Below are 27095 nucleotides of genomic sequence, written 5' to 3' on the forward strand. Positions count from 1 at the left end.
TTTTTTATTTTTTTATTTTTTTTTATGATCATTCCATCAAGTATCCAAACAATGTTCAGTTCATAATAACATATACTTTATGACCATTAGTCAATATTATCCACAAAAACCAATAAATCAGTAAACTTCAAATAAAGATTTCTAGTTAAATGCCATCTGATATCAAAAGCATTTTGCTTACAATTAGTTTGATATATAAACTTTTCTTTTAGCTAAAAATTCTTTAGATCAATTTTACCATAGCTAAAGGAAGGTTTCTCTTTTTTAATCTTACTTGGTTGGGTTTCTTAATGCTTTATGATCGTAACTCACTCTTCAAAAGTTGCACGCAAGTCGTGAGTAGAATATAGTACATTAAATTTGCGTGCAGTTCACCATGTACTGCAGTTTATATGTGTACATCCTCTTTAATTTATCCAGTACCGCAAAATGCTATACAAAATGGGCAAATTGCTCTACAAGTGCAGAGATACTTTTTGTACAGAGAGGAACAATAGTATTTTATAAGAGACAAAAGTACATAGCCTTCAACAATGCAAAATGTTTACACTTAATGATTTATTTCCTTTACTGTGTGTTTGGTGTTGCGAGAACTTGCTGGCAGTTAGTGTGATTTAAGTTGTATTGAACCTGGTGGTGTACTTCTGTTGGCCTCTCTACTGACTCTATTCATGTGTTGTGTTAGCTATAGGTCTCTGCATAATGATATAGCAAGAAATAATATGTATATATGGTGCATAGTGCTAAATATAGTAGTGTTGGTGATATTCCATGCAGCTTGTATCCTTAGAAGCTAGTCTAGTATATCAAGTATCAAATTTATATAAAAAAATATAATATATTTTTGGTAATTTTTTAATTTAAAGTGCACAATATCAACAGAAATGTTATCACAGACACTACAATATTGGGTGTGAGTGTAAGAATGTTACCAGTGGTAAGCTTGATCAGAGTATGTATGTATCAGAGACATAGTTGAGTATCACGATTCATAAAGAAGCAAATTTTTAATTGTGGTACTGTATATGCACCTATGTGTACATTTATAGGTACATGTAGGTACTACATATGATACATTTGTCATATATGTTCTGAAACCAGGAGACCATCCTCACAACTATTATATGCAATGCTGGTTTTCAACCGCAGCTTTCAAATGATTCTTTACTTGACTTTTTAATCGCGACAGAAATTGTAGCATTTTTCAAACGCCTTCAGTTGGCCAATGGAATTGTCGTATCTAACAAATAGCTTGGCATACATTGTTTTCATGATTGTTTATAAGTTAACTATTTGATATACCTCACCCAGTTGATCCTGGGGAGCGACTACCTCTTAATGACCCTTCGCTGACCTTTAAAATTCTTCCCTTGATGTGGAAGGTACAGATCGTATTGATTTAATAAATGCTCCGGCCTTTAAGTAGTAAACAAACGTGGTAGTACCCACCTTTTATCTTTGCTGTTGAAGCCGATCAAGCCATATGCTCATCTCGTTACATTGTCGGAAATTAAGCTGTTGATATCGACAAAGGTGGGAAAGTGAAATACTGTAGTATGCTTCGGTTCGTTTCTAAGATATATTGAAGATAAAACATGGTGTAACCTGATCCCATGACAATAAATGTAGGTCATTTGTTTTTATTGTTCAAGTCTGTTTCAGATGGTCAAGAAAACTTAGGGCTTGCTTGTGATTAATGAAATAAATATATTCAATTTTTCTATGCATTTCAATGGGAGAAATTTTGTAACAAACTTGAAGAATTGATGAAGTTATTAATTATAAGCAATCTTTCAGTGAAAATAGCTCGGCTTTAATTTGATTAATTGCATATATGTAATATATAGATCAGAGTGCGTATTTAAAGGGGACAGGTTAGTATTGTCATTCGTAAATTACCCAAAGAAGTAAGTTTTGGGGTTTATGTTTGATCACTAAGTGCGTTGTAAACTAACTGTGTAAACACACAGAATGTGTCCTCTCTGCACTATTAGTCTCCAGTTTCCTTATACCAGGACCCTTTTTTAGGTATATGTCCTACTACCCCCCACTCCCCGCCATCCCTCCTTGAAGTGCTGACTGTGTCCCTCAAAAATGAGTTAATGGGCCCTTGCATAATTATTTTAAGAACTTTGAAGGCTAAGAATAGAGGATCAAAATAATCAAAGAAATTACTTTGGAATAACTGGCATTATAAACTAACTGTATACTAAACACATAAAGTGTCCTCTGTGCACTATTAGTCCCTAGTTTCCTTATGCCAGGGCTCTTTGTTAATAGTTATGTGTCCTCCTCCTCCCCCCCCCCCCCCTTGACGTGCTGACTGTGTCCCTCAAAAATAAGTTAATGAGCCCTTGCATAATTATTTTAAGAACTTTGGATGCTAAGAATAGAGGATCAAAATAATCATAAAAATGACTTAAGAATAACTCTTTTATCTCTAAGGGTTGCAATGTGCCATTCCATTCACTGCATAAATGTCTCATCGGTTCTTAGACTCATTCACAGCTACTTAAAGGGGCACTGAAGTCTTTCAAACATGTTTGACACAGTATAAAAAAAATTTAAATATGTCATCTCTTTAAGACATTTAAAGTGTAGAATCAGTTATATCTGTAAGAACATTAAATCATGTAGGACAAACACATCGAAACGCAAAGAGATTTTCTTTGTTCTTTTGTAGAGAGTTTATGGATCTTTAACGATTAACAGTGTCATTTATTAACTGTGGCGAGACTTGATCCCACACTGTCTCCCATAGTTTGGAGCACCACTTTAAATAAAAATCACTGTTAATTAATGAATGCTATATAACTTTCTATTACACAGGTTATATCTGAGAGAGATCATATTTATCACGGTGATCGAATCTAAATTGGAATTTAACTTTTCACGGGGGTCAATATAAACTAAAAAAATCTCGGTTCAAAGGTATGGGCCGGTTGGTGATCTGTCGTTGAGACGTGTTAATGGATGGAAGTGTCAGTGATAGGATAGATGACCAACTTGCTCAGTATCGGCAATTTGAGAAAACATTGACCTGGGTAAAATTTGACCGTGGCACATATCCTGCATTTCTCAAAGCTGTGTAAGTTGTTAATAAAGCTGATGGAAAGAACTCTTCCATCATTTTAATTTCAATCTCATAAAACAGTCATTGTTTTTACCGATTCAGAAAGATTCGTCATGGGTAGCACCTGCATCTCACGGAAAAGCCAGACAATAAAGGAACTCTGATCACAAAGGCTTTGCACTTCCGAACTTTGTTTTTTTGAATGCAAGTATGCTATCGCTCTTCCCTAAAAGTGCCATAACTTTCTGTTAGGAACTTTTGGTTTGCAAAATATACTGTAAATTGTCTCCCATTGCTTAATTCTAGCAATTTTATGCAAATATACCCCAACAAATGCTTTCAGGAATTCTTCAACCACAAAAAAACATTTTCACATGTAATTCGTTCAATGAGACATTACACTGGTAGGCTTGATAGGCCATAACAGTTGCACGCTTGCAAGTTATGAAAACTTTTCGTAGATCAGTAAAAATCATCATTTAGGGGACAAACATTGCATGTGTTGATTTAAGGCAGCAATTTTCCGATATGAGTCGAAAATATAAATATGCTGCCTTTCTCGTATAAATCAGTTCACAGGTCAAACGGACAATTGTTTACAGTATTACCATATATACATGACTGAAAGCATGCATGTATAGTAACATTAGGCTTATGTAAGCCCCTATAGTATAGCCCGAGTTGGGTTTAAGGTTGAATCCTGATGAAATGGTACCTGGGAGCAAATGTTTGGACAATACCCATCACTTTGTGCCAGGTGTATGTGTAAAGAGAAATGAGAAGGGGTAGGACCTTCCCCATTCATTGTACTGTACAAACTTTATCCCATACATGAGCTGATGTTACAGTACTGTATATCTGTGTCTTACACATCCTATATAGTAAGTGCTACTGTATATATTTATAGGTGTGACATGTGTATCTCAGTTTGAATTTACGATGTCGAGAGCTGATTTTTCCCCTACTGTTTAGCAGTTAAACAATTTAGAATGATTAATATGCAGTTTTGTGGAAGCGTCGGAATGAAACTCACATATATGTAAACATTGGAAGAGATGAAAGATGGAAGGACAATGTCCTCCAAGTTTTCTCTTTCTCTCCGGCAGTTAAATTACTACCCTGTTTGTTTTCATAACTGGTTTAAAAAAATGAAGAAGAGGAACTGACATTCTGTAATAATAGAAAATCTCTCCGCTGGAGAAACCCCATCATTCGATCTTTACGGCCGGCGGACGGATGTTTTTGTGTGGAGGTATTTGTGATTGGGTAATACGAATGTCTCTCACGTGGACTCCTCGTCTCGATCCCATTGTTCGTTAAATTCCGTCGAGTCTTCTCGAGCCTAGAGATTAATTACAACTTTGTTTAATAGCTAGTCGCTGTCTCCCTCCTCATACTGTAACTGCATCTCCGTCTGAATCTGTGAATGACTCTTATTGTTATCGTCGTGTTCTTGACGTCGTCATCGGTGATATCCGCTGAGCAGACATCTGCGTCTCTTTCCCCATCTCCCTCTCTCTCTCTCTCACTCGTCTCTGATGGTGGAAAGCTGCTGTCATGTCTAACTGACGGTGTTTATAATTGGTCCTTGAGTAGCGTCAAGGTGACACCGTGCACTGTGACCAGCTGATTGGATGACTATACGGATCCTATATTCCCCAACGAACAAAAAACAAAGCAGTCGTCGTCGTATCGGTATTTTTGGCGAAGGACGGAGATTGAGTCAGATGGTATGGAGTTCATTGTTCTGAAGATGATGACAGTTAACACTATGTTTATCAGAGGTGGATTGACATGATTTTTCATCGGATTAAATCCTTTCAGATTTTAGTTGTTTGAGAATTATTATTCTCAGGATATATCCTCTTATTAAAGACAGGACTTTCAAATTACAGACATTTGTGATAAAAGAAAAGTCTGTCTGCAGTCATTGTAAATTTTTGTGGTTATCTGTTATCGTGTCTCTCTCTCGGAAGAGAGGAGTCGTCGGCCGGGGGTAATGTCAGAGGTAGATGAAGGTGACGATAATGTTTTTGAGGAGGATGGGAGCGGGATTGATGCTGATAATAATAATTCTGGGAACGGCACAGAGGTACGTAGCAGTCCAGCTTGTTTCATAGTTTGATATCCAGTAACGTGGTCTTCCTATTGAGCAGTTACTGTACGATTGTCACTTTATAATCTAATTAATTTGACAGGTTTTGATTGTCACTGAATAATTTAAGACAAATCACTTTTGTTGTATCCTCAATATTAAGAAATAAAGCATTCTTACAGTCCAAGATTAATTTGTATTTTAAATTTGCTCATGTTTTTAAACTATGTGAGACTTAAGAACACTTCCAACTTATTTGGTATAGTCCCAATTCTTTCATGTGTTGTGAGCCATAGTAAGTGGTCCGAATGGTTTCATGTTTCATATAGGTCACAAAGTGGTTGCAGATCTTGCTTAAATCGGAATATAATTTTCTTATTTTAAATAACAAAAATGAATTGTTGAACCTTTTGGACGTGTTGATATGTTGGATATCAACATTCCTGTGTGTGTGTCTGTGGGAAACAAGATGTATTGTGACTATATATCGAGTACACTGTGTGTCTGTACTCATTCTTGTAAATAACTTCTACTATATATAGATATTCATGTACTCAAATTTGTCCTCATGGACCGACGTGTACAGTGCCTGCCAGAGGACCGGTACTCATACTTGTAGCATTTTGATAAAGTAAGGGTACTAAGGGCAAGATGAAGTACTCATACTGTACTTATAGGCAGGGACCCTTGCGCAATCAATACTGGTACTCATACATGTAGCATTTTGATAACGTACTTGTACTAAGGACAAGTAGATGTACTCCAACTGTACTAATATGCAGGGACCCTTGCACAATCAATACTGGTACTCATACATGTAGCATTTTGATAACTTACCGGTATTAAGGGCAAGATGAAGTACTCCTACTGTACTACTGTAATATGCAGAGACCCTTGCACACTCAACACTGGTACTCATTCATGTAGCATTTTGATAACTTACCGGTATTAAGGGCAAGATGAAGTACTCCTACTGTACTAATACGCAGGGACCCTTGCATAATCAACACTGGTACTCATTCATGTAGCATTTTGATAACGTACAGGTATTAAGGGCAAGATAAAGTACTCCTACTGTACTACTGTAATATGCAGAGACCCTTGCACAATCAATACTGGTACTCATACATGTAGCATTTTGATAACTTACCGGTATTAAGGGCAAGATGAAGTACTCCTACTGTACTAATACGCAGGGACCCTTGCATAATCAACACTGGTACTCATTCATGTAGCATTTTGATAACGTACAGGTATTAAGGGCAAGATGAAGTACTCCTACTGTACTACTGTAATATGCAGGGACCCTTGCATAATCAACACTGGTACTCATTCATGTAGCATTTTGATAACTTACCGGTATTAAGGGCAAGATGAAGTACTCCTACTGTACTAATACGCAGGGATCCTTGCATAATCAACACTGGTACTCATACATGTAGCATTTTGATAACTTACCGGTATTAAGGGCAAGATGAAGTACTCCTACTGTACTACTGTAATATGCAGAGACCCTTGCACACTCAACACTGGTACTCATTCATGTAGCATTTTGATAACTTACCGGTATTAAGGGCAAGATGAAGTACTCCTACTGTACTAATACGCAGGGATCCTTGCATAATCAACACTGGTACTCATACATGTAGCATTTTGATAACGTACAGGTATTAAGGGCAAGATGAAGTACTCCTACTGTACTACTGTAATATGCAGGGACCCTTGCATAATCAACACTGGTACTCATTCATGTAGCATTTTGATAACTTACCGGTATTAAGGGCAAGATAAAGTACTCCTACTGTACTAATACGCAGGGACCCTTGCATAATCAACACTGGTACTCATTCATGTAGCATTTTGATAACTTACCGGTATTAAGGGCAAGATGAAGTACTCCTACTGTACTAATACGCAGGGATCCTTGCATATTCAACACTGGTACTCATTCATGTAGCATTTTGATAACGTACAGGTATTAAGGGCAAGATAAAGTACTCCTACTGTACTACTGTAATATGCAGAGACCCTTGCACAATCAATACTGGTACTCATACATGTAGCATTTTGATAACTTACCGGTATTAAGGGCAAGATGAAGTACTCCTACTGTACTAATACGCAGGGACCCTTGCACAATCAACACTGGTACTCATACTTGTAGCATTTTGATAACTTACCGGTTCTAACAGCAAGATGAAGTACTCCTATTGCACTAATATGTAGGGACCATTGCACACTCAACACTGGTACTCATTCATGTAGCATTTTGATAACTTACCGGTACTAAGGGCAAGAGGAAGTACTCCTATTGCACTAATATGTAGGGACCATTGCACAATCAACACTGGTACTCATACTTGTACACATTTATGAAATCTGTGAAATCTCCCAAATGGAATAATATTTTTCTGAGTTGTTTAAAGGGGAAGTTGTTGTTCACATTTTATAGTACTTATCCCTATCACATACATTAATAATAATAATGATGATTTAATCTGTGTCTCCTTCAAGCCAAAATTGACAGCCCTATTTAACCACACCAGGAATAGTCTGTATGAACAAGAGTTTACTGCCCTTATTACATTCAAATTGTTATCTTTGTGAGGAGTTAAGAAGTAGAAGAGAAAAAGATGTCAATGTTCATCCAGCTGGTATTAAATATCATATATTATTATAAATATAATATTGGCGACAAACAATTAGCCCTGTCTGATTTAATATGGAGAGATTAGGTTGATAAGGTTTTTAATATGTACTACTGTTAGTACAAATGCTATCTATAGATGTTTAACCCATAACACCACCATCATGCAATTAATACCTGCTTGAATATTTAAATACTGCCACCTATATGTAATTTACCAGTTCTAGCTGAACTCCAAACACATCTTTTGGAAAGTAGCTTGGCAGAGTAAACAATGTTAACTATGAATAAAATGTAAAATAAAATGTAAATAAATTTTCCAGACTATCCAATGACAGGCCTATATAGTATATACCATGTAATATATATTAAATGTAATACCAACATCATTAGTACAGTGTTTTCCTCATGCAAGGGTAACTCTGTCCAAATTAACCCACACAGCATGAGTTCATCAACAGCCCCCCCCCCCCAAAAAAAAACATTCATGTAGCCCGGTACCCAATGTGACTTGTTTTGTTCTTAAGTTTCCTATCGCATAAAACGGTTCTGTCGACCTATAGAGGCAATGGTTTTGAGTAATAGTTGCTCTACACCCCCTGCTGAGAAATGTGAAATCAAATTATTTATAAATATTTTATGTTTCGTAATTACGATCTATGTCGTCCGACGGTCTGCCGTCTCCTGAGAGATTTGTTAATGAAATGGATTGTGTATCCTTACGTTCGTTATAAAGAGAATTAGTAAACGATGTCTGCTACAGCAATGTCAACAATTTACAAGCCTCTGTACGGTCAGGATACACGAGCAACAAAATGAAGTTTAACACAAACATTGTAGACTTAAAAAAAAAAACACTGCTTTCAGTCTCTGGTTGTATTTCTCTAACCATTTAGTGTTTTAGAAATGTTCCTTTAAAGGGTGTGAAGACTCACGCAAAAAGAAACGTCTAATGCCGGTAATCTGACCTTCGAATTAGGTGTAACAGAAGTATTAGACACCACCATTGATCCCAGAAAATACACACACAGCTTTCTACCGTCGGTAATTAGACAATAGTGTACAGTCTTAACATACAGCTGCGGTCAATACCCACAGCACAGTGTAGAAACGATACAGCGATAGACATCTCAGGTCCAACTAAAGATAACAAGGTATCACGTTTCATTACTGTCTGCATTTTGTAGCGACACGAAAAAGACTTCACTTGCAAGCAACAGAAAGTTAACTTTTTCAGATGGCCGCACGCGGTTTGGGACGAGTCTTCAATGCCTTTAAACAACAGTTCAATTAAAGTCACTGGAGTATAGAGTCTATTTACACTGACACACTAGGTCAACTCCTCAGATACAACACCAAACTCGATGGGAAAAACATAATTCGTTAATGGCCTCAGATGATGACATGTTTACAATGTAGTTTGAATTTTTCAAGGACAAACTGGTTGTTGAAGGTCATGCTAAGGTTTTCTGTTGTTGTTGTTGTTGTGAAGTAAACAAGAACATGTTTCTGTTGAGTGTTGAGAATTTTTCGAACAGTGGATCAACATTGACTTATATTCCTGCACTGAGGAACCAACCATATACTTATGATGGCCTTAAAGGCTTAAAGGAACATTCCAGAATTTTAGCATATTTTTTATGATGGATAAATATCTTGGTAACCAGAATTAGCTGTTAGAAATATTCTAGTACTCAAGTTGGTTCTTTTCTCCTTGGACTATTGTAAATAATAATAATTATCAAGACTAACATTCTGAGTAAAGTCATCCTTAAATTACTGAAATAAAGTGTTGGTTTATAATTACAAAATTTGTTAAGGATGAGAGAAACAATATTGTCATGAACATGTGAAAGGAACTATGCTTGACGTTGAAGATGCTTCCACATCTGGACTATAAAAAACAAATACTTCACACATTTATTAGGATACTACTGTACAACACACACGGTTGCTTCAAAACAAAGTCAACTTTGTTGTTTTCAAATCACGATCATTCTCCCAAATTCATATCATCCAGCTCTTTTAAGGGAACATTTACCTGGATCAATGGCTGGAGAGTGGCCAGTCCTTCCTTGTATATCTGATGACCAATCTATTATTGTACCTCCTTGGCATGATTATCTTCCAGATAACATTGTAGAAATAAAAGGTAACAGTATTAATAACTTAAATTGAAAGCCAGACATCTGTGGATAATTATTTTACAAGCTATTCTGTATGCTACACCGATTTACCTTAATATGAACTATGAAATATAGATGAATATGAACTATACAGAGTCAGATGGGACCATTTAAGGGGAACTTCTGATTGCAATATGTTGGAACAATCATTATGGTCTAGAGGGTAATGGTGTGTCTATGAAATTTTTGTCATAATGAGTTCCTGATGAGTTCCTGTTGATGTATTATGGAGAATTACCGATAATTAGTAAGTATTGCAGTGTGTGATCTTCAATAGGTATGTGTTATGTTAATGCGGTAGCACTTTTTGCTTCAAAGTAAACATACTGCCTTGAAAGTTTTGTCTAGATTTATAGCAGATTTCTGTAAGTGTCAAATCTTATTTGGAACCGTTTCTATAATTTTGGAAGAAACAGTTCATCATTTGGAAAATTTGTAAGGTTAAGCAATTCCTAAGCACTTTCTATTGAAGGTAGGTACGAAGAAAGGTGTGTTATAAGTACTGTACTTTAGTGTAGGATAACGTAGTATGTAGTCTGTACTGTGCTGTACTGCTCTGTACTGTGCTGTATTGACATACTGTAATGTACTATGCTGTGTGCTCTACTGTGTAGTATGTTTACTGTACTGTACTATATATACTGTATTGTACTGTGCTGCACTGTACTATGCTGTACATACTGTGCTGTACTGTGTTACACTGTGTAATATATGAACTGTTCTGTGCTGCACTGTACTGTGTGCTATACTGTATGCTATATTGTGTATACTGTATTGTACTGTGCTGCACCGTACTATGCTGTACATACATACTGTACAGTATGTGTACTGTGCTGTGTAGTATGTATACTGTGCTGTACTGTACTGTGTTATACTGTGTAGTATGTATACTTGACTGTACTGCACTGCAATGTACTGTACTATACTGTGTAGTTTGAATACTGTGCTGTACTGTAGTATGCTACACTGTACTGTGTTGTACTTTACTATGTGCTATACTGTTTAGTATGAATGTTTTACTGTGCTGTACGGTACTGTACACTATACTGTACAAATTCATGTAGATTACTATATTAGATACTATACTGTACTATCCTATTGTATTGTAATGCTCTGTATATTTTTGTTTAAATGGCTTTATAATTTTGACATGTTACATAATTTAGTCTAACAACATGATAAAAAAAAAGTAACAAATTGGATGATTAGGGTGTAATTTAATAAGCCAGCTAGCCATGTTCTTTTACAGTGTGCATGCCGCACTGTTAATTCGAATGGGAAGAGCATTCATTAGAGAGCGTGGTGGGCGATTGGCTAAGGTGTCGGACTCATGATCCAAGGATTGCTGGTTCGATTCCTGCCTAGTTCACTACGTTGTGTCCTTGGGCAAGATGCTTTATCTCAATTGCCTCTCTCCACCCAGGGGTTAAATGGGTACCTGTGAGGTAACTTGTCATTGGGCACAGTATAAAACTGCAGCCGCCTGGAGGGATTGTCTCTGGGACAGTTTATCATTGACCAGGGGTAACATATCATCTGTAAAGCGCTTTGAGACCTATTGCTGGTATAAAGCACTACATAAAAGTGGAATATCATGATTAATTATTATAATTATGAATTAAGGTAACAAACAGTGAGCTGTTTGCAAATATTTTCAGCAGTTTCCAGCCATTTAACCAAGCCTTTTTGAATATAACTTGAGCAATACAAAGTAATTTTAAATATTAAAATAATTAAATAAAGTAATTTTGATAAATTAAGTATGAAGGACTTTTTGACCATAGATGACCATTGTTGTTTGCCTTTGTAGCATGATCTCTGGCAATCCTGATAAGCTTCTCGCTCACTATATGCAACATTCTTACTACTGACTTATATCAAACTTCTTGTATTTATTGCCATCTAGCTACATATATAGTTCTAAAATATTCCTCCTCTGGTTTGTAATTCTTGCTAAAATTCAGCGTTGCTGCTGCTTTTGCTACCGTCGCTCCCATTAGAGACACATATTACATCGGACATCTCACATTTCCATGCTGCAATCAAATGCGACAGATATATGTGTTTGTGTGTGATGTCCGCTCCACGGATTTACGGTTCCATTATTTCCCCCCTAATTGTATTGACGACAACCCGATCTTTACGACATTTGTGGGTCGGTAGGTATGAGGTATATGTTGCTTGTTCTTTTACCTGGGCATTCCGATGGCCGAGAGTTAATTTATTTGTGTTCGCCGCGCAGCTTAAATGTATGGCATTCGATGCTTACTCTGGTTGGATAATTATTTCAATTTCATTTCTGGAAGTCGCTTGCCACAGGAATTTGCTTGAAATCTAAAGGTTGCGTATTCCAGTATTGAAATCCCGCCCGGGACATTATTGTCGATGTTCTCTGATCCGATGGGAGAGGTATGCGCCCCCTAACGTTCGTCAATTAACCGGTAAATATTTAGGGGAAGCAAAGTTTGTCCCGTTCCTACCTGCAAGGTATACGCCAGCGTGCACGCTGAGGAAAGCGCTTATTCTCCCGTCTGGAATGCATAGTCTTTTAAGTGCAATCGTACATGTATGCGTTTGCTATTAAATATCGGCGCAAAAGTAGTCACAGAACGTAAGATCATATCGCCTGCCAATCGGGAACCGACCATCGATCGCCATCGGGTGGATGTATGCATGGGTTTGTTTTGTCATACATAAAGCTGCTCTCTTTAATTAAGGAAAAGTGGAAAGAAATTGTTTATCAGACTTTTTACAATTTAGCTTTTTGATCAGTGGGTTGAGGGGGCCAGCTTTTTATGGTGACGCACTTTGGTAACCAACAGTGTGCCAGCTATGTTACCCCCTGAAGATATCCAATTAGTGTAGACATGCACTGCACAAGTAATAAAAGAAATGTTTGTTTCTTACTATATTAAGATTCTTCTTTTTATATATACAGTAGATCCATCCACTTGTGCACTGGAGTGAGTGTATTAAATACTGGAAATAGGGATGCACCGGATATCCGGTCCAGCCGGACTATCCGGCCGGATAGTGAGAAATTATCCGGTTCCGGTTCCGGCCGGATCTTTTTCAAAATCTGGCCTGAATCATCCCTTAAAAAGGTGTTGGTATTAACTTAAATCAATGTAAACTATTTCCAAAAATTAATAAAAACATTCAAAGTAAGGAAAATTAGGTTTAACAAGTTTAATTTAATTTTCTCAATGGTCTGACCCACTGTTTCTAAAGATCAACCAAAATAATACAACTACTGTAATTATATGAAGCTATATACAACAAATACAGTTTGCAGTGAAATCATTTCTTGCAGCCTTCATCAGTTTAATATTGTAGTTATTTTATTAAAGAATGTAGATTACACCACTTCAAGTCATATTTAATCTCATAAATGGGGTCTTAATTTCACCTTCTTTATAATATGCATATACCTCACCTAAGATTTGCTCCTTGTTTCATACTTCTACTTCTTATTAATGATTTTCTTTTGTGTAATGAAAAAATCCGGTTCTGGCCGGATTTTATCCGGCCGGATTTCACGTACTATCCGGCAAAATCCGGTTCCGGCCGGATCCAAAAATTTGGATCCGGTGCATCCCTTACTGGAAATATATCAATGCCAACTGGTACTTTAATCATGGAAAGAAAAAAACAAGATAAATAATAATACAAATAATAATAATACAAATAATAATAATAATAATAATAATAATAATAATAATAATAATAATAATAATAATAATAATAATAATAATAATAATAATAATAATAATAATAATAATAATAATAATAATAGTAATAATAGTAACAATAGTAATAATAGTAATAATAATAATAATACAAATAATAATAATAATAATAATAATAGTAGTAATAGTAATAATAATAATCATAAAAATAATGTTGATTTATATAGCGCCACTCCAGGAAACGAATTACTGCCCATGGCGCAGCTAACATGGCCTGCATCTGTTACACAAAAATTGCTAGATATGCTACTGTACTAGCTGTGACCTGGTTATAAAATTAATCCACAATTTTAACAAAACGTTTGCCTTTTTTTTGTGGTATTAGTTTTAATTTTTTTTTTACAGTTTTGGAGTATCCATTTGCACTCTTTTTGTAATTTTGAGGTAGTCATTATGGTAAACAAGATTATAGTGTGTTATGTTTTAGTAGAGGAAGTGTCACCATAGCTCTGTACCATCAATCCTAACTGTTCTTGCTTCACTCTGTAGTCGTGTGGAAGTGCCCTCCCCTGATAGCTGCCAGATGTGCTTGATTGCATGTGTTCTTTTAAGTATACAGCACTCAATCAATACGTTAGCTTCAATTAGGGACAATTTTGATAACGGTGTTCATATAAAAATGGAACTGTGATGGAACGACAATTTATTAGAGAAATTAAAAAAAAAATTAAAAAATTATAATTATTGTTAAAAAAAAAATCATTCAAGGGCAAATGTGTTTGAGAACTTGTAACTGATATTGTACTTTATTATGAATCCACCCTTTAAGAAAATATCTTAATATTCAACCAGGATATGTGGAATAACCTTATTAGCTGAAACTTAGACAACTAAAAACACATGTTTTTAGTTAAACTGACTGTATGAGCTAAGTACTGTTTCTGGTCCACATATATATATATACATATATATATATATATATATATACATATATATATATATATATACATATACATATATATATATATATATATATACACAATCTTATGGGCAAGACTGTTTTGTAACCAAACATTGTCTCCACAACTAAAAACATATGTTTTTTTTTTATATAAATTGACTGTAAGAGCTAAATACTACTTCTGTATACATACAGTATAATCTCATGGGAAGACTGTTTTGTAACCTGACATTGCCTACACAATTAGTTTTGTTTCTCCCTTTCCGTGATCTCCTGTTTTGGCGATGTGTCTATAGATAAGTCGGTTTACGTATCTGTTATTATTTACTCTTTACTGTTACGATGATCCCGCAGGGTACGTAAAACTGCTGACGCAATTTTTCCTTTTTGTATATCTTTTGCAATCTTGCAGCCAAATGACATAGAACTGTTGAAAACACTGTTGATGACATCTGTTGATAAACACATCGCGGTAGCATTGCGTGTGTGATATATACCAAAGTACACACAGTCACGCAGTTTACATCAAACATTGTGTGCTGTTAAATTTTTGTTGGGCGTCTTCTGCACTGTTTGAGTGTTTTTATTGTGGTTATAATAGTTATAAATAGACATTCAGTTTCATATTGTCATATAGTGGTACTGTATCTGACTATCTAACAGTGTGTACAGTGTAGGCCTACATTCCCATCATGTTAAACTGTATTGTTGATATATATCGTACCACCAGGATCTACTTCACAGATCTTTTGTGTAATTAATCCAGCTGTTATTTTGTACACAGTGAGTAATACAGTCATCATGAGGCCATTGGAAGAGGTTATTGTCTCCTATAAGGAAACATATAGATATTACACACAATTCATTTTACCTTTGTGCTTTATGTATGTGTCATGGTTGCATTACTAACAATAAAAATGTATTCAGACTACCTTATTAAGGCATAACATCTTTGGATGCCTCATTTAAACCTGTAGTCCGCAACCTTTTAGGGTCACGACCTAGGATCTAAGCCACAGCCCACCAAACTGCCCCACCCCCACCCCCTACCCACCCTTCAGAAACTATGCTCAGAATGCATGACCGCTAGCTTGGACTATGAACTTCATATTCAAAGAATAACTTAGTCAATCTCAGCCAGTAAGCCCCTGAAAATTGTAGATAAATTTTCTGACACATGAAAACAAATTCTGTTACCCAAAAAATTGTTGCCACCTACCTATATGTCTCCCTCTCATACAAGTTTTATTAAAGCACACCACAAAACAAATTGAAACTGCAATTATAACCGTAATGAAAACACACTGAGGTAGAATTGAAAGTAGAAGCTTAGGTAACCCCATACCTTTATAGACCTTTATGTAATGCTATGCTATGCAATCTACTAAGGTATGCAATGCTACACCTTTGTAGACTAGGCAATGCTATGCTATGCAATCTACAAAAGTATGCAATGCTACACCTTTGTAGACTAGGCAGTGCTATGCTATGCTATGCAATCTACAAAAGTATGCAATGCTACACCTTTGTAGACTAGGCAATGCTATGCTATGCTATGCAATCTACAAAGGTATGCAATGCTATATGTTTCTGCTGTCAGTCAACAGTATAGCGGGAAAAAACAGACAGAAGGATATAATTTGAATGATGCATAATGCATGTCTGTAATCCTCCTGTCATGCCATTTTAAAAAAAGAGACAAAAAGAGACAAAAAAGAGAAAAAAAAAAGGAGGAATTAGAAAATGAAAAAAAAAGGTAGAAAGACAAATAGTCAGTCTTTTTGACTCACTTTTGTGTGCCGGCTGCTAATTCAGTCAATATCATTTTAAGCGACAGAAGAGACTCATCTTTACAACTGTTGGAGTCGTCCGACGAAAATCAATATTTGATGTTATTTGACAATTGATTTCCTCTCTGGGGATTTGTGGAAACTGTAAAGATTTGGCCTTCTACTGTCACGTACAGCTGAGAGTTAAAGTGATTTTGGTGATTACAGTTACTAGGGAAACAAACCAAAAAAGTAAGGAAATATATAAAAACGAAATAAAAATACGGACACACTTTCTGCATAAGTGGAAATGGTATTTAAAAAGAATGATGGGATTGAACTAGAGTGAATTTAATACTGTTGCTGTTTTAGTGTACACTATTGTATCATGGAATTTCATCTGTTTCCATGATACCACCATGGAACCATCTTCCCTCCTCTTCCATCCTTCCCCCCCCCATGCCCCCACCAAAGTGCCTCTAACAGAACAGATTTACCATGTACCCTCACTACCCTGCTTCATTTTCTCTCCCTCCTCAATCTTCAATTGACTGTAGGTGTTGATTCATACTTATGTGAAAATTGTTTCAGAGATGTCCCCGTCAACTACTGTAAATTGGATTTTGAAAGATCCAAAAACGTATAAGGTTTTTAATCAATTTCAAATCAGTGAAGTCAGGGTGCTCAGTTGGTATCGATCGTGTTTCAACCCTTTCTTTGGATCCTGTCTTCAAGAAACTTTCGCTTTTTCATATTTTGGGCCCGAACGGTACCTTTCTGATAAATTTGTACACACACCAACATTCAAATAGATTGATTTACTTCGTTCCTCTCTTACCTGTCTCCCAATCCACATCTGCACTTTCCTATCTACCTAACTACACATTGGAACGTTTTAGCACTGCGCCCTCGCTCCCTGGGCACCGCCCACATACACCTCCTACCGAATCTATCATTCCAGAGGGAAGCTACCCATTTTCCTGAGCAAAATTTGCTTTAACCATTATATACCATCATAGGTTGTGTACATACATACATTGTGTATATATATTTATACGTACATTGCTCATAATACACCTCTATCGCTCATGTTATTCCAATCCCAGATTGTGTTTAATATTACAAGAAACTTCAATTCTTTCAATAATTGAGATTCTCCTTGTCTTATAAGTTCTATAAGAAGTAGAACCTATGCTATATGTATATAGTGATCATTAATCCGCATCTTTCAAAGATCAAATCATGTTTTATAAGTAAAAACATTCAAATTATATTGAGATTAAGAAGAAAATGAGACTGCCAGTATTAAACATAGTTGAGCATAGCTTACTGCTGTCTGTATGTATTGTTAACTACATCGTTGATTCTGTGTCTTCCTCAATATAGTATCCCTTATCACATCCATATCCTTCCCTTCATCTTATTCATCAATGTTGGTGTCGTTTTCCTCCTCCGGGCCTGATTGGGAGGGTCCCTGCTGTGCGTTGTTAATGTTGTTTAGCTGGACTTTTCCATGAATGGGGCCCTTTAATACTGGGACGGGGACAGTCGAAAGGTCAACTATCTGACATACATGCTTGTTACTGCAGTCGTCGTCACCGCCCACCAGTCGATGTCAGGCAGGCAGGCAACTAATTATAATAATGTATGTAGGCACTGGCATAATTATTGACCATGTACAGTTGATGTATGTACTGTACCTGATGGTGTTTATATGCTGGTGAATGGAAGGATAGGGGTGGGGGGAGAAGACAGCATGATTGGGAAAGGGTCCACCTGTCAAGTATGAATGCATATCCTCTAGGGCTATCAAGAAGAATTCCTATGTTTGGGTTAACTATTAACTTTTACAGATAATTAGGCCCTCTAAGTTGATAACTCCCCCTCTCTACTTGATAACTTCGCCCACTAGTTGATAACTCCACCCACTAGTTGATAACTCCACCTCTCTAGTTGATAACTCTGCCTCGTGTATTCCCTCCCTCTGCTTCATCTCATTCCCTCATTCTGTTGATTACAAAATTAAATGATTATTATTTTGTGAATATTTTTTTTTGAGGTATTGATGTAAACAGATCCTTTCTCAGAATTTGGACTTGATGGAGTGTTACATTTATGCATTTGCAATTGAAACGAAAAGCAAGATAAACAACGAGAAAAAAAAAACCCCCCTAAGCAAGAAAACAACTGGCTTGACTCTTTGTGTAGAAATCCTTTGTTGTATGTCGACATACAGATTGTTCCACAGATATATTATCGTAATGGTACAAAGACATTGTCTTCATGTTTCAAACGCCTCTTGTATCTTTCAGGTGAACGGAACGCTGGTGACAAGCTCCAACCATGCTGAAGTTGTCAAATTAATCAAAGGTAATTTGAAAATATCTGTCTTGATGTCTGTTTTGTTGGTACCACGAACGTGTTCAAGTAGCATCCATCCTCTTTGTGTGAGAGGCGACTCAAACCCGATCATCATCTTCTGGCTTACAGTTTAATGACAGATCTTCGTTGTTTGAACAATCTTTTGTCTTGATGGGCCATATTATTGATTATTAATTGATTATATTTGATAGAAGGTTAAACCTTCTATCAAATTTACTTTCATAACCCTTTGGAGTCATTTTTTGGATTGTAAACATTTGTAAAGATGTTTTTAACATGAAAATGTCACATGTGTTATCGATCGATAGTAGCCTTGAAATGCCTGCATATGAGTCTGAAATTTAAAACGATTCCTTCCTTAGCATGTCTCCCTGTCAATTTAGTCTTGTGTATAGTTATTGTTAGGGAACAGTACTGCGAGGGGAGGGGCTGAAAATCTGGACCTCGATGGTAACAGGCGAAAAAGGAGGAAAACGGCAAATTTGGAATTTACAATAGTTCCTTTTGGTACAAGACTAATTGATATTTTGTTTTTGGATGATCAATCTTAAAAACAATATGACGAATAGAACCAAGAAGAGCAACAGAGGAAAGGAAAAGTTTATTCTTTAGGTTCTTGTAGTATTCGTGGGTGAATGTTAATAACTGGAGATTACTGTTTTAGGAAAAAAGAAGAAAAAATGAAAAATAAAAGAAATAAAAGAAGAAGGAAATCTCCTGTAAAACATCAGAAAAGGAATTGATTTTAGGAAACAAACTTTGAATAAAGTTTTTTTTGATCTCAGATTATATTTCAGCCTTTTGTTATATTAACAATGTTTTCCTTTTGACAGCGGCTGGATCATTCGTGGCCTTAACTTTACTCGGCAAACAACCGCACCCCGTAGGAACCGTTCCACCAATGCCCTACACACATCAACAGATGGAGGAGAAAAGCCGAGATATTACTGCCCCAAAACCAGCTTCGGTTTGTACAAACCAGTTTTTTTTGTTTCCCCAGTCTTTAAAGGCAGCTATCTACAGTTTGGTTGTTAAGATGGGTTGTCAAATCAATTTGAATTATCAACAAGGAATATCTGGATAGTGTACCCCCCCCCCAACTTGAAGTAACCATGCACATTCCAAGCAGTTCAACAATCTGGACATTTGATATGTTGAATACAGTACTCTATATTTCATGTGATTTAACTGCCTATTCCTGGTAATTATGAAGAATAATGAATGGAGTGTGGAATGTCTTAATTTAAGGAAAAACTCCAAACAAGTCGACGACGAGGGATTTCTCGCTCTTCCGCATTCGCCGTCAGGCTACTCTCTGTGATCGTGGAGTTGTTAATTAGTATTCCAGAAGTATAAGATTTTGTTCTACTTTAGGCCCTCAAAAGCTGAGTTTAAGAGGTTAAAATTGCTCTTAAATGCTGACTTTAGGCACAAAATTAAAAGTTTTGATATTTTGCCGACTATCTTAGACCCCATTGCAATCGGCTGCAGATGGTATTTCGATACCACTTTCAATTTTTTTTGTTGAGAAAATGACCCTTTAAACATTCCGAGGCACATCAATGAAAGTGGCTGGACTACTTAGTCTAACACACAACACATTAGGTTCAGTTCCCCTCAGATGGAGCACAAACCCCTCAGTGGGCAAAATAAGGACTTCAGTGACTGACTGAAATAACATGTTAACAAGGCATTACAAATGATGTTGAATTATCATGAATCTATGAGACCGTGCTCTGTTGCAAATATTTTAAAAAGGAACAGAGTTTTGTTGAGTTATTAGAATTTCTAAAACAATGGAGTATAAACATCAACATTCACGTCTGTAGCCAGGAGTTGACGTCATCATCTATTCGGTGGTCTTTAAAGGAGCATTTCAGACTAAGCATAGTTTTGAACTAAAAATATCTACATTTACCAGAGCTCACATTTCTCTTTTTCCTGAGTGGAATATCCCATATCAAGACTAAACATCCGTGCCTGAAATTTCTTTTAATTTTAAAAATTCCATTTCGGATTTTTACTCCTGGTCGTGAAAGGTAATTGCAGATCTACTTACAGTGCTCTCCTTAATCCGTAGTCATTTATACTTTTATCAGTTACTATTTGCTTTAAATCACTTTTAAGCCACCAAATTATCTATATAAGAGACAAAGTTTCAAAGCCTGCAGTCTTGTTACAAAATTTTGAACCCTAAATTACTTCCCTGGAAACTGCCTGGAAAGTCATTCCAAATTTTGGAATATCACTTCACATTTCATATGAAAAAGATTATCATCAGTATTTTCACTTAAAATTACTCCTGGTTGGAAAGTCAACGCAGCTTCTTCACTTTCTGAGAACTTGGCGTCATCGGTAGTTCCAGTGAAATTCACATTCTGGCTACTCCTACTTTTTGAATGTCATAGTAGCAGATATTGATGCTCACTAATGTGCAGTTAGTTATAGCGTACCACTAGTATTCACTTAAGGTCACTCCTGGTAGGAAAGTCAATACAGCTATTTCACTATGTCACTAGAAGCCCCCAGTGAAATTCACATTCAGGCTACTCCAAGTTATGGAGTGTCATGGCAACAGATATTGATGCTAACTAATGTACAGTGTTTTCTAGAATACCACTAGTTTTCACCTTAGATCACTTTAGGTCACTCCTGGTAGGAAAGTCAATACAGCTATTTCACTATTTGCAAAGCTATGTATGTCACTAGTAGCCCCCAGTGAAATTCACATTCAGGCTGCATTTATTTATAGTATACCGCTAGTATTCACTTCAGGTCATTCCCTGACTGGAAAGACAATGTGTTTCATTGTTTCCTCAGATTCCTAGAGTTACTATCGTGTAGGTGATCCATAAAGCAGCTTACCCTGCAGTTGATATGTTAATCTTTAATGGGGAAAGAAAGGGTAAGACTATGGAAAGTTTTATGCAGGATCTACTTATTTAATGTGTCTTTTTAACTTTCTATTGTTACTGACAGGATGATACTGCGAGGCAATGCTCCCAAACCAGATTGGATACTTTGAAGCACATGCTCGAAAAAGAGAAAGGCACGTTCGTGGTGAGTAGTTTAAAAGGATAATCAATCCCACCTGTTGTCATGACAACCAAAGTAATACGTGACGATTATTGCCGTTCTATCTAGGAGAGGATCCGTTCCGACATTTGACTAATTGGCATATAGTTTTATATTGGAGGTATTGTGGAAGAAGTGTGAGGGGAGTAGGGGTGGGAGAGGGGAGTGGGAAGTGGGAGGAGTAGAGTGGGTTTGGCAGGTGTCGGGAGGGATTCAGAGGCAAGTGGTGATTCGAAGGATGATACAGCAGCATTTTGCTGTTTTTTCTCAATTTTTGAACTAGTCCAAAAGCAATGCACACATTCTCTGTGCCTGTCATGGATTGGAATAGGTCTACTTTAGATGCTATAATTCTCAATCTTTGGTCAGAGATGTTCTCTTTCCTTGCTTATTTAACATCTGTCTAGCTCGGTTCTCGGTGTGACATTGATGCTACATCATGGAAAGACTGGGTGCCAGGGGGTGGGGGATAGGGGTGGGTGAGATGGAGGGGTCGATGGATGGAAGACAAAGTTTTACGGTAATAAATTGTAATAAGATAAAACTGTTAGCAAACTGCTTATCCACAAGAGAGCCTGTGTAAAAGAATGTGTGAAGGTAAGTTGGCCTGACGTTTCAATCCTAGCAGGATCTTCTTCAGAGGCTAAATGACAAGTAACAGTAACAGAAGGATAAAAACACGCACAGAATACAGACAGGTTAATGAGCACGGTGAACACAATGAGATACATGTAAGGGGATTAGTAGACAAGGGATGGAGAGAAGAAAGCAACAGGGAAGAGGAGAGGTAGGAGATAAACAGTGGAGGGACAAAGTAATAAATTATGTTTAATTTATTAATTATGTTTAATTTTTTTGCGGTGACAGGAGATTCAAGAGAGATATGCCGAAAATCCCACCGACCAATTGAAGAAGGAATTAGCGAGCACAAGAAATCGAATGAATTTGCTAGAGAAACAGCTTCAAACCTCTGAGGCAACAGCTACGATTCCCATCAAGAAGGTATGTAATGTTAGTTTGTTGTTTCTTGTGTAGAAACAGATACATAATCAAGGTATAGTTTCATGCCATTAATCCCATGTGCACCGAGTCTTGGAACTAGTTTGAAGATAGCTTACAGCCAGCATGTTCTTCAAGCTGGCATAATAACGCATGACAAAGGCAATATACAAGTCTAAGATGATAACTACATCTTTTGTCTGCTCAAGGCAGTCTGGTTGGATAATTGTAATTAATTAATTTATTAAGTTATCGCTAATTGTGTTTATTTATTTTGTTTGTTTTCAGGACCCGACCGCCGATTCCGTAAATGATAACATTCTAGAGAGGAGGCACATGGACTGGGTACATTCTTTTTTTTTTCTAGTAGTGATGATTGAGTCATGTTTTATATGTATATATATGTATATCCACATTTAGCAAACGTCATTGATCGCAGATCTTAAATAAAGATGAGTATACATAAATGTTCTGTAAATGAATGAACGTATATATTTTACTTTGCTCTATTCATAAAAAAGAAAAAAAAGAAATACAAGTTAACAGATCTTGATCGTCTGACTAACCTTTAAAAGCTTAACTTAGTCATGTTATCTTGACCTCAAAGTATTTTCTTTTATCTCTTGCATCCGAGTAAACTCCAAATGGGTACAGAAAACTGAGGAAAAATCATGAAAATAGAGTCCAAGCACCCCCCCTAATCGTTGATGCACGTAATAATAAGACTGTTTGGAATTCAAGCACAAAGACCCCCTTTTTTTTTTTATATATATCTGAATCTGAAATGATCTGAAGTTTGGGTCTCGAGTGTTGCTTAATAGCCTGTTTAATCTATTAACAATTATTAATGTGTGAAGGTAAGTTGGCGTGACGTTTCGATATTCTTCAAAGGCTAAATGACAATTATTAATTATTAATAATTCATTAATCAGCATCAACAGCAGGTGTCGTCGAAGCACACCCGTCAGGTTTCTAACCCGGATGCGGTGATCTACTCCATGATCCCTCCGACGGAAGAGGAGGAGAGGGTGTCATCCAAAGTCAAAAGAAACCGATCAGACGCCCAAGACAGCAACCGTAAATCAAAGGGTCCACGGAGAGACAACGCAGTGAAACGGAGGAGCCACGAGTTGCAAGCTGCAGGGAGGGTAAGCCGAAAAACCGTCACGATTTTTCCTCCATCCACAGACTTGTTACCAATTATTTAAGGAAAGAGTGGTGAGGCAAGGGAGTAAAAATAAATACCAGAAGTGTCTTCCCTTTGGTGGCACTTAGGAGTTTTCACGTTTTAAAAGAGTTATTCATTTTTTTTTGGGGGGGGGGGTAATTTCCTGTTTTCTGTTTTAAGAAAACAGAAATGGTTTTATTTATTCCAATGAAAACAGTAAATCATGGTTCTCACTTGGTCAAGAAAATGGGAACAATATGGGGAGGGGAGGGAGGGGGGGGAGAAATGTGGGTCTCCTTACTCTCTAGAAAGTCCTAGAATTTTGAGCTGTAGTCTGGAAAATTGTGGAAGAAATACTTATTTAACCACTCCTTTGATGGTACGACTTACACAAGCAGGGATTTTAATAAATTTGAGAAATAATCTGGTGTAGCTACAGCATCTCATGTTATGTAATCAGGGGAACGGTAACCAGGGGAATAGACCAATAAAATTATTACACGGTCCACGCAGTGACTACTCGGTCCGGAGTTTCGTAAAAATCACTGTAGTGACAACTCTCATATTATACAGACCCTGATGTCCTATCACTGAGATGTATGTACAGATGTACGGTTACTATGGTTACAAAATTTGGTCTTCTATGAAGTCTATACTCCTTGGTAAAAGACAAAATGGTTAACGAAAAAAAAAAATATTGTGACTATGACTCTTTAAAAATAAGACAGAGAGAGAGAGAGAGAAGAAAAGGGAGAAAAAAAAATCAGAAAATAAATAAATAAAAAGAAAACAAGAAGAACAATGGCATGTTCCTTTAAACTTAATTTTTTCCTCGTCTGTAATTTTCTTGTTGGCATTAATTGCGTTGCTTTTTTTGTAGCAGGCATACCAGCAGCCCATTTGATTTCAGGCGGGTTAAGTTACTCCCGAAGCCAATTGAGTGAGATTGCTGTTACACGTAGTTTCGTTAAGGCCGCCCAAGCATAATATCAGAAACGAGGAAATGATTCGTATAGCATTCCTCGAACAAAACTCAGCAGGTAACAGCCAGTGTGAAAGGGAAATAGGCCGTTCTATTAGTTCCTGCATTCGGTCAGGATCTCTGTGGACTCGTAGCTGCTTTAGCGGGGGTTGTATCCAATTTTGAAAACAACAGTTTTCTCAACACTTTTGGCTTCTAGGTTATGGATTAATACTGTTTCCTGGGAATGTCTTTTGTTATGGGATAAATGTTTTATCCTTGATAATTGGATACAGTCATCTCTTAAATGGGAGAAAGGACCCTAGCTAACAGGACTATACTGGTGAAAAGATTACTCTCTCTCAAACTGAGTGTGGTGGGTACAAGCAATATCTTCTTTTTTCTTCAATTTCTAATCATCCAATTTCAATTTCAAGTTGGAATAGGGCAATATAGAGAAAAAAATGGATCAACAACAAAAATTGTCTAGATTACCATAAAATCATATGAAACAGTAATCTACATAACTTAAATTTTTTTTTTTCCCTGCCTTTGATTTTTGATCATCCAATTTCTATATTGTATTACAAGTTGGAATAGGGTAATATAGAGAAAAAAATGGATCAACAACAAAAGTTGTCTAGATTACCATAAAATCATATGAAACAGTAATCTACATAACTTAAATTTTTTTTTTCCCTGCCTTTGATTTTTGATCATCCAATTTCTATATTGTATTACAAGTTGGAATAGGGTAATATAGAGAAAAAAACAGATCAATAACAAAAATTGTCTAGATTACCATAAAATCATATGAAACAGTAATCTACTTAACAGAGAGAGGTTTTTTTTATTTTTATTTTTTATTTGCACAGGCAGCCTTTTGCGCTACACTGAAAATACACTTAAAATTGTAGCAACATTAATGTATGTTGTGTATGGAACTGTATCAGAGTTGTAGGAGTACGCATTTACCATAATTTGCAGTGCGTCTAAAACCAGAATTGAAACATGCCATTATAAATGGAAATGACAAAGCACGTTTGAGTAATTTTCTTGTAGTGCAGTTGTTAAGGCAGTCCAACTGTTTTGGATAATGTAGTTTTCTAATAAATACAGCATATCAGTCCATAAAAGTTGTAAATTAAGTCTTTTTGAACTTAAGTTTTAGTTAGCTTGACCAACTCTTTAACTGAGGCCTTTGTCAGAGAGTTCTAAAAGGAGATACCCAAAAAAACCCATCTCACACAACCATCATCCTTAGCTTTTATGACTGAGCTATTTGTGAAGATAGACAACCCCCCCACCGCCCCACCCCCTCTAGAGAGGTGTAAACAGGTCAAGCGGCTGTCACTTTTTGGAATCCATTATATCATTGTTAACCATAATAATCATAATAACCGGCAGTTATTTTTACGATGCTTAAAGTGACCACAAATGTGGGAGAAACCCGCGAGGGCTTTTGGATTACAACTTACACGTCGGGTGGCTTCTACAATTTAACTAAAATGTGGAATCTTTACAATTTAGAAAGTCATTTCAGATTGTTCCATTAGGATCTGAAACCCATTTACTTTCTCATTTGTAGTAACAGTGTTGACACAGAAACCCAGTGCCCTCATTAGCTCATGTTAGAGGTTCAATATGTAACGGTCAGCGATTTATTTAAACCAATCTCAATTACAGAAAATAAACATTGTAAGAAGAAAAGAAAGAAAAATATATGCAATTGAGGCACATGTGGCTCGATGATGATGATTTAGTTTGTGTCTCCTTCAAGATCGGTGTTTGTGAATCCTGTTAGTACAGGCAGTACTTTTGTAGTTCATTTTTTATCACATTAGAGGGATGATGTTGGTTGTGTTTGTGGCGCCTTCAAGATCAGGGCTTGTGAATCCTGTTAGTACAGGCAGTACTTTTCGAATTTTACCTCTATCACATTAGAGCGATGATGTTGGTTGTGTTTGTGGCTCCTTCAAGATCGGTGTTTGTGAATCCTGTTAGTACAGGCAGTACTTTTGTAGTTCATCTCTATCACATTAGAGCGATGATGTTGGTTGTGTTTGTGGTTCCTTCAAGATCGGTGTTTG

At 36.5% G+C, this 27095-nt stretch overlaps 1 protein-coding gene across 13 annotated transcripts in view; it reads left to right on the plus strand.

Annotated features, from left to right (window-relative positions):
• The window catches only part of LOC139977083 (rho guanine nucleotide exchange factor 11-like), a 177320-nt gene that overhangs the window by 56789 nt on the left and 93436 nt on the right, over positions 1–27095 (plus strand). For 10 of the 13 annotated variants that reach the window (XM_071986119.1, XM_071986120.1, XM_071986108.1 and 7 more), the window contains 6 exons: positions 18733–18790; positions 19636–19769; positions 21782–21862; positions 22745–22879; positions 23165–23221; positions 23809–24024. In XM_071986119.1, coding sequence (XP_071842220.1) covers positions 18733–18790; positions 19636–19769; positions 21782–21862; positions 22745–22879; positions 23165–23221; positions 23809–24024 — 681 coding nt within the window. Of the gene's footprint in view, positions 1–10226; positions 10249–10391; positions 10474–18732; positions 18791–19635; positions 19770–21781; positions 21863–22744; positions 22880–23164; positions 23222–23808; positions 24025–25061; positions 25382–27095 lie in introns of those variants that run through there. The other 3 variants (XM_071986118.1, XM_071986117.1, XM_071986122.1) reach the window with 3 other exon arrangements.

The sequence above is a fragment of the Apostichopus japonicus genome, chromosome 12, assembly GCF_037975245.1.
Source record: "Apostichopus japonicus isolate 1M-3 chromosome 12, ASM3797524v1, whole genome shotgun sequence".
In the NCBI taxonomy this organism is placed as follows: domain Eukaryota; kingdom Metazoa; phylum Echinodermata; class Holothuroidea; order Aspidochirotida; family Stichopodidae; genus Apostichopus; species Apostichopus japonicus.